The sequence below is a fragment of the Pecten maximus genome, chromosome 14 (assembly GCF_902652985.1).
Source record: "Pecten maximus chromosome 14, xPecMax1.1, whole genome shotgun sequence".
NCBI lineage: Eukaryota > Metazoa > Mollusca > Bivalvia > Pectinida > Pectinidae > Pecten > Pecten maximus.
In genome coordinates, this window is record NC_047028.1 from 11,595,949 (window position 1) to 11,604,235 (window position 8,287).

The following is an 8,287-nucleotide window of genomic DNA, read 5'->3' on the forward strand; positions in this document are numbered from 1 at the left end:
ATACTGTTAAACCAGGAGAGTAGACATGATACTGTTAAACCAGGACAGTAGACATGATACTGTTAAACAAGGACAGTAGACATGATACTGTTAAACCAGGACAGTAGACATGATACTGTTAAACCAGGACAGTAGACATGATACTGTTAAACCAGGAGAGTAGACATGATACTGTTAAACCAGGACAGTAGACATGATACTGTTAAACAAGGACAGTAGACATGATACTGTTAAACAAGGACAGTAGACATGATACTGTTAAACCAGGACAGTAGACACGATACTGTTAAACCAGGATAGTCGACATGATACTGTTAAACCTGGACAGTAGACATGATACTGTTAAACCAGGACAGTTGACATGATACTGTTAAACCAGGACAGTAGACATGATACTGTTAAACCAGGAGAGTAGACATGATACTGTTAAACCAGGAGAGTAGACATGATACTGTTAAACCAGGAGAGTAGACACAATACTGTTAAACCAGGAGGGTAGACATGATACTGTTAAACCAGGACAGTAGACATGATACTGTTAAACCAGGACAGTAGACATGATACTGTTAAACCAGGAGAGTAGACATGATACTGTTAAACCAGGAGAGTAGACATGATACTGTTAAACCAGGACAGTACACACGATACTGTTAAACTAGGACAGTAGACATGATACTGTTAAACTAGGACAGTAGACACGATACTGTTAAACTAGGATAGTAGACACGATACTGTTAAACTAGGAGAGTAGACATGATACTGTTAAACCAGGACAGTAGACATGATACTGTTAAACCAGGACAGTAGACATTATACTGTTAAACCAGGACAGTAGACATGATACTGTTAAACCAGGAGAGTAGACATTATGCTGTTAAACTAGGACAGTAGACACGATTCTGTTAAACTAGGACAGTAGACATGATACTGTTAAACCAGGAGAGTAGATACGATACTGTTAAACCAGGAGAGTATACATCATACTGTTAAACCAGGACAGTAGACATGATACTGTTAAACCAGGAGAGTAGACACGATACTGTTAAACTAGGACAGTAGACATGATACTGTTAAACAAGGACAGTAGACATGATACTGTTAAACTAGGACAGTAGACACGATACTATTAAACTAGGAGAGTAGACACGATACTGTTAAACCAGGAGAGTAGACATGATACTGTTAAACCAGGAGGGTAGACATGATACTGTTAAACCAGGACAGTGGACATGATACTGTTAAACCAGGACAGTAGACATGATACTGTTAAACCAGGACAGTAGACACGATACTATTTAACCAGGAGAGTAGACACGATACTGTTAAACCAGGAGAGTAGACACGATACTGTTAAACCAGGAGAGTAGAAATGATACTGTTAAACCAGGAGAGTAGACACGATACTGTTAAACCAGGAGAGTAGACATGATACTGTTAAACCAGGACAGTAGACATCATACTGTTAAACCAGGAGAGTAGACATGCTACTGTTAAACCAGGAGAGTAGACAGGATACTGTTAAACTAGGACAGTAGACATGATACTGTTAAACCAGGACAGTAGACACGATACTGTTAAACCAGGACAGTAGACATGATACTGTTAAACCAGGAGTGTAGACATGATACTGTTAAACCAGGAGAGAAGACACGATACTGTTAAACCAGGAGATTAGACATGATACTGTTAAACCAGGAGAGTATACATCATACTGTTAAACCTGGAGAGTAGACATTATACGGTTAAACCAGGATAGTAGACAGGATACTGTTAAACTAGGACAGTAGACATGATACTGTTAAACCAGGACAGTAGACATGACACTGTTAAACCAGGACAGTAGACACGATACTGTTAAACCAGGAGAGTAGTTATGATACTGTTAAACCAGGACAGTAGACATGATACTGTTAAACCAGGATAGTCGACATGATACTGATAAACCAGGAGAGAAGACACGATACTGTTAAACCAGGAGATTAGACATGATACTGTTAAACCAGGAGAGTATACATCATACTGTTAAACCTGGAGAGTAGACATTATACGGTTAAACCAGGATAGTAGACAGGATACTGTTAAACTAGGACAGTAGACATGATACTGTTAAACCAGGACAGTAGACATGACACTGTTAAACCAGGACAGTAGACACGATACTGTTAAACCAGGAGAGTAGACATGATACTGTTAAACCAGGACAGTAGACATGATACTGTTAAACCAGGACAGTAGACATGATACTGTTAAACCAGGAGAGTAGACATGATACTGTTAAACCAGGACAGTAGACATGATACTGTTAAACCAGGACAGTAGACATGATACTGTTAAACCAGGATAGTCGACATGATACTGATAAACCAGGAGAGTAGACACGATACTGTTAAACCAGGGGAGTAGACATGATACATTTGTACGATAAATACTTACTTTTTAATGTTTGATCAGGACAATTTGACCATACAATGTTCTTCAGTATGTAAGGTATTGTTATCTTGAGTTTTGGTGTTTGCGTGGCTAGGGTTAAATGGACAGTACAAAGTACAGAGACCTGAAGACAACTTGACCACACACAGTTTACTTATGTTTCAAACCACATGAGTAGGCAAGTCAACATTTCTTGCATTGGAAATGTTGAATTACGACAATCTGACAGTAAGGAGACTTCACACGTGCTGTTTCTGATGTATAGACATCACGACTTCTCACAAGCTAAACTCTGAAGGTCTATGATTAAGTATTAAGAAAGAGACCTGACACATGTACTTTTTTGATGTATAGTGTACAGGACTTCACACAATGTTGTAAACTATGAAGGGAGGGGTTGACAAAAGACATCATGAAGCTAGATGAGGTAAATTTGACGCACGCACTGTTTTGATGGAGAACGATCCTTTACGAAAGTAATTATGTGAAATAAATGGAAGAGGAATGACACTATATCTGCTAGGAAGCATTAATAAGGGAATTAATCACAAACAACGATTTAAGATACAGAGGGGTATTATACAAACATTACATCCCTGTATAATGTAGTGGGGGTCTTTTTGTAAGCGCGACTATAAAGTTATTTTCATTAAAGGAAGTGACTGTTATGAAGCAAATGAGAAATGAGTTGACGTGACTTGTACAAATAAGAAAAAAAGGTAGTGACTTCACAGTTCTTTCATATTTTGTTTAGTTGATATGTTGCTCCAGAGTCGTGTTTTTTGTAGTTTATGTAGGAAGGAGTAGTGAAAAAATACCCAGCCCACGCTGGGTCTCGAACTAGTGACCTTTCGCTCTCAGAACAGACATATCATATTACAAGGCTAAAGGGCAATTCCCGCTAAGACTGAGTTAGTAAGGTAACATAAATTAGCCATTTTTATACTTTTTATTTACGGAGGTTTTATTTGTGCTCTATGAATTGTCATTTCCTCTCATTTCATTGTGAAGCGATTCGTGTTATTTTATAAAACACAATATGTGAATCGGATATAAACCTGAACCCACTGTGTAACTAGCATTGTTTAAACATGATTCCGCTGACTGTTTCATCATCATTTGACATCTCTGTGATCTATTTCCATTACAAGGTTATAAAAATACCTGACAAAAAATAAGCTCGAAGTTTTCCCTTGCAGAACAATTTCATCGGTAATGATAGTAAGGAGGATTTCCTTTCTTGACAATCTACAGTGTACATTGTACCTTAAAATCAGTCAAGCATGATGAAGTCATGGTCTAGCTTTGTAAGCTTCCTTAAAATCAAGTGACCACATTGACCTAGGCCTGATTATTTTCAATCAATCATTCCAACGGAGAGACTTTGGGTTTAGCCACAGTAATTTTCTTTACAGACATTTTGTTTTTTTCCATTGGCTAAGATGCCACGCTGAACACTAAATTACAAGGGATAATAGAGCAATAACATGTTTATTGATGGTCATAGTAAACTGCTGCTACATCGACAGCATGACAAGACATGACGATTTGATTGTTTCACCTGTGCATTAGATTCATGACTGCTGCAGAAACTGCATCCATACCTTAGATACTCATGGTAGACTCATCAATCAGTGCTCAAGCTGCCAGAAATCACTTGCGTGCCGAATCATCGCTCTCTAACCTTATGTTGACCCACCTCTAACACAGTGTAAGGGGCAAGTGCATCGTAATTGTATGAGCAGACATGGTCCAAATAGGTCTGGGATGTATCGATTGAGACATCGGATGTTCTCTCTGTATCGCTCAGATGGGGGAAAAGATGCAATAAAACATTTCAAGTCTCATGGGTTTTTGTTGTGAACTGATGCTAAATTTTTAATATCAGATGTTTGATCAAGTCATTGTCATTCAAACGGGTACAGTACCACCTGTCTTCTTATAAGTAGTTTGGTTGGTGTCGGGGATTGTGGGTGCAAAGTGGAGGGCACACTCGCCTTCACCAACAAGGCTGTGGTTCAGACATGGAAAACGATGAGGTCAATAGCTTGAACCTGTGGATTTTCTCTATATAACCATATTAAGTTCCAGTGTATACTTATTGAAAAAAATACAAAACCTCCGTCACACGTCTGTCCTTCAATGGTGTCTTTAACAGTTTGCCTGCTGATTTCATCGGTTTGGACTACGTTTGAGTACTATTAGAGTAAAATTGTTTTTCAGATGGTCCTGTCCTAAAGACGAAGGAAATTTTACAATTGTTCTAGGGTTATTTTCTTTTAGCTAAAGGCTCTTAATTTTGTGTACATAAAACGATGACGGCTGTATTGCCAGAGCACAATAAGAAAAGAATATGCACTGTAATCATGAGATTTTTTGTTAGCAAATTTCATATGAATCAGAAATTGTCCCCTCGATACCAGGAGACAGAACCGAAAATGGGGAAATAATTGTAATATTATCATGCATTCAAACATTTTGCCATGATTGTTGAAATATCAAGATGAGGTATACAGGACGTCTTGTTTAAGCAGCCCATTCACCCTCCTACCCAAACACCTGCAAAGTACGAACATGATAAGTAGTAATTTGTACCAACTTTCACTGAAAATTGTTAATGATGTATATCCTTTCCCTGCTAGCACATGTATACTTTAGTAATGTATGCTTGTTTATGTAGTTAGAGATGTAGGCTTGACGGCATGGCATAGGTGAAGGGCAATGACAGAACAATGCATACATTTTGGGTCAAATGTACTTGTATAGATGTTAGGTTAGACCTTGGACTCTCGATGAAAGCATTTCAAAATCTAAATGGTGTAGATAAGAACCTATATCAGTGTATATTGCTTTTATGTAAATCATGTTTATATCTTACATATTGTGTTATTAATATTTCTGTATCTAACAAAGTTGAAAATGAATACTGAAAATCTTATTTGATAACTAAGGCATTTTACTTTGTAACTGGCTGAATATGTTGTGGAAATAGTCTTTTTGGTAACTTGTCAACTCTATCATTCCTTTGCTTCTAGGTATTTTACGGTAATTTTGTATGAAAGTAATGTTAATCCCGATTCATTAATTATTTATCTAAACCAAAATTGAATTTGATGTAAGTAGGCTCAAACTTCAAATGTTAATGCCCACAACATTTGTAAAATGCTTCTTTGTATGCTGTGAAAAAGAACATTTCTCGGGATGTAAAATTATTTTTTTCGGAAAATCTTTACTGATCATTGCGAATATATAGAATTAAGAGCGATGACACCAGAGAAATATGTGTTTAAAATTGATACTCATTGACGAAAAGTTAAGTAACAACATCCAACTGCATACATGTCCACGTTAATGATATTTTTATTTACAGCAGTTTAGCTTCACAAAAGGAGTGATATGATAATGGCCTGTTACATTGGTGGTTTTCAAAGCATCTTAGAAAGTATGGAATACAATATTGGAGTTCATCTGTTTGATAATGATTTACATTCTCGATGCATCGGGTCATTATCGTTGCACTTCATATTTTTCTATGCACTTTTTACTATGGAGTTGGTTTATAAATGGATATAATTTATCTGTTGTTTAAATAGATACAATGTCGAAAATTTAATATTTGTTCATTACAAATATTTTCTCGAAATGGAAAAAGGGAATAATCTTTTAAAAACTAGAGAAATAAAGTAGATGATCAAACGACATGTATATTATGTCTTCTGTAAAATATTATTGTCTCTGTATTCCGCGTTCGTTTTAATAAAGAAAAGAAAGGGTATTAAAAATGTTGACAACTCCATGGTAACCTTTGGTGGGGTTTCTTTCACACTATATAACCAGAACTGTCTTTCACTTCAGATGGCCTTTCTTAGCCACCACCAGGCCCCTCGGGTGAGGGAGTATCCCGTGGCCCTGTACTCCCAGGACACACCCTCCTCTCCCCTGAATGCTGATTCCCCTCAGCCTAGGTTTTCTAACGTGTCCTACTCCCGACTGACGTAATCACGCCAAACCTAATTCCAAGGACAAGGCCAAGTCCGGTACTAACTTGCACTTCTTTCATTAAATTATCAAGTAGACTCCTGAAAATATTGAGTTCTAAATCTCCTCATTTTACGATTTTCTCACATTGATACCAATGCTTCTATTTCTTCGCTGTTATTCACATTAGATAAAATGTATACTTTGTGTTACACTTCAGAAAAGTATTTTTTACAAAAAAGGGAGCGATATTACACTAATGATGTAGTGAAGTATATGTTTTCCCAAATTTAATAGTGCAAATAGCAGCAAAGAATACATAATAATAACGAATCCATAAGCTTTCTCGCCACACGTCATTATTTCTTGATATTGCAATAGTGTTGTCTACTTCTGGTTACAAAGTAATAGATTCTTCCCTATATATATTACGAATGATACACTTATTTGGGAAAATCCACCCAGTTTTTACTGATCTGATGTTTAACATCTATTTCTTCGTTGTTAAATATTAAATTATAAAATCTCTGTTCTTATCTCATCGACTTTTTCAATTTAAAAGTTTGAAACTTTTGTCTATCTGGAATATTACGTAAGAAATGCGATATTTCTATGTTGAAAATCGACAAGTAATCATTATCGGTACGATACTAACGAATTGGAGGAAACCAATCGTCAGTATCTTCTTAATTACGATTATGACAGTGAAACAAAACAATGTAAAGCATTTGTTAAATTCATTTATTCAACTTGAGGGTCGTTTCCATGAGAGCTAGACAATGAATATATTTTTAACTACATATCTTGTCTCCTATGACTTTGAATAACGGTTTAAATTCAAGTCATCAAATACATGTATATGTATATAGTATTCTCTATTTAATTGTGTGTCTGGTTAATTGGATAGTCCAGGTCATCAAAACTAACATTTGATGCTTTTTATCAGGGTTTCAGTATGACATTTAAATTAAGGTCATTGGTTTCATAAAATTTAATCAAGCTTATTATACTAATACGTTGTAAAGATTTCTGTTTTTGCCATTTCTTAATTTCTGGTGTTTATAACTGAATGCTTGTAGTATCATATCTTGTGTCAGCACAGTGATACACGTTTTGTTCCCATTCTAGGCACTGTTATAAAAAGTTTAAAGACATTTAATGTACGCTTTGCTTTCCTGCTCAATATTATTCGAGGCACTGCAATAGGTGCATAAACTATTTATATATACGTTTCCTTAACTTTTTTGGCAAATGTCGCAAGAGACCGTAACATGTTTTAAACCAGCATGAAATTTACACTGATTTTATGCACAGCTTGTTCATCTAATTACTATGCTTATACATAATTGTACAGCTCTAGAATTAGAAAATGCTGGAAACAGGTGCTCTGTCGATACACTAGAATGCAATTTCTTTCATTAAACTGTTGTATCTTAATTTTATCGCATGACTACATAAATGTCTGACCAGATCATTTGATATCCCTTATTTATCATTTTACCGTTGGATGCGTTTTGTTCATTTAAACATGGTAACAATTCATCTATAATCAAACGATATTTTTTTCATATTTACAAATCATGGACATGTCAAATATCCTGTTTGATACAGTTTCATGGAAAACATTTCTATGGGTAGTTTTAAGTATTTTCGACCATTTGTCAAAAAGAATGTTTAATCACATAAACGGCCTTTTTATCCAGTGAATTTGGCTGTTATCCATTGACTGTGCTAGTTTGAAATTGATCGTGACCTGATAATATGGACAAAGATGTGACGTCATGAACTGTGGATGGCACAACAAAATGACCGGCTGCGTTTGATTAAGTCCTTCACATTTCGATTTGAAAACCTGTCAAATTGCAAGTTATGCCAAGGC

General features: G+C 36.0%; 1 protein-coding gene across 3 annotated transcripts in view; it reads left to right on the forward strand.

Moving 5' to 3' along the window:
- LOC117341975 (cyclic AMP receptor-like protein A) overlaps positions 1-8,287 on the forward strand; it is a 41,346-nt gene that overhangs the window by 25,760 nt on the left and 7,299 nt on the right. Inside the window, exons 13-14 of one of the 3 annotated variants that reach the window (XR_004535725.1) lie at positions 6,286-6,467; positions 7,355-7,380. The exons of 1 other annotated variant lie outside the window; for it this stretch is intronic. Coding sequence is in view for 1 of the 2 variants with exons in the window: in XM_033903880.1 (XP_033759771.1) it covers positions 6,286-6,429 (144 nt within the window). In the remaining variant the exon portion in view is untranslated. The remainder of the gene's footprint in view (positions 1-6,285; positions 6,468-7,354; positions 7,381-8,287) is intronic. One more of the 3 variants, XM_033903880.1, reaches the window with a different exon arrangement.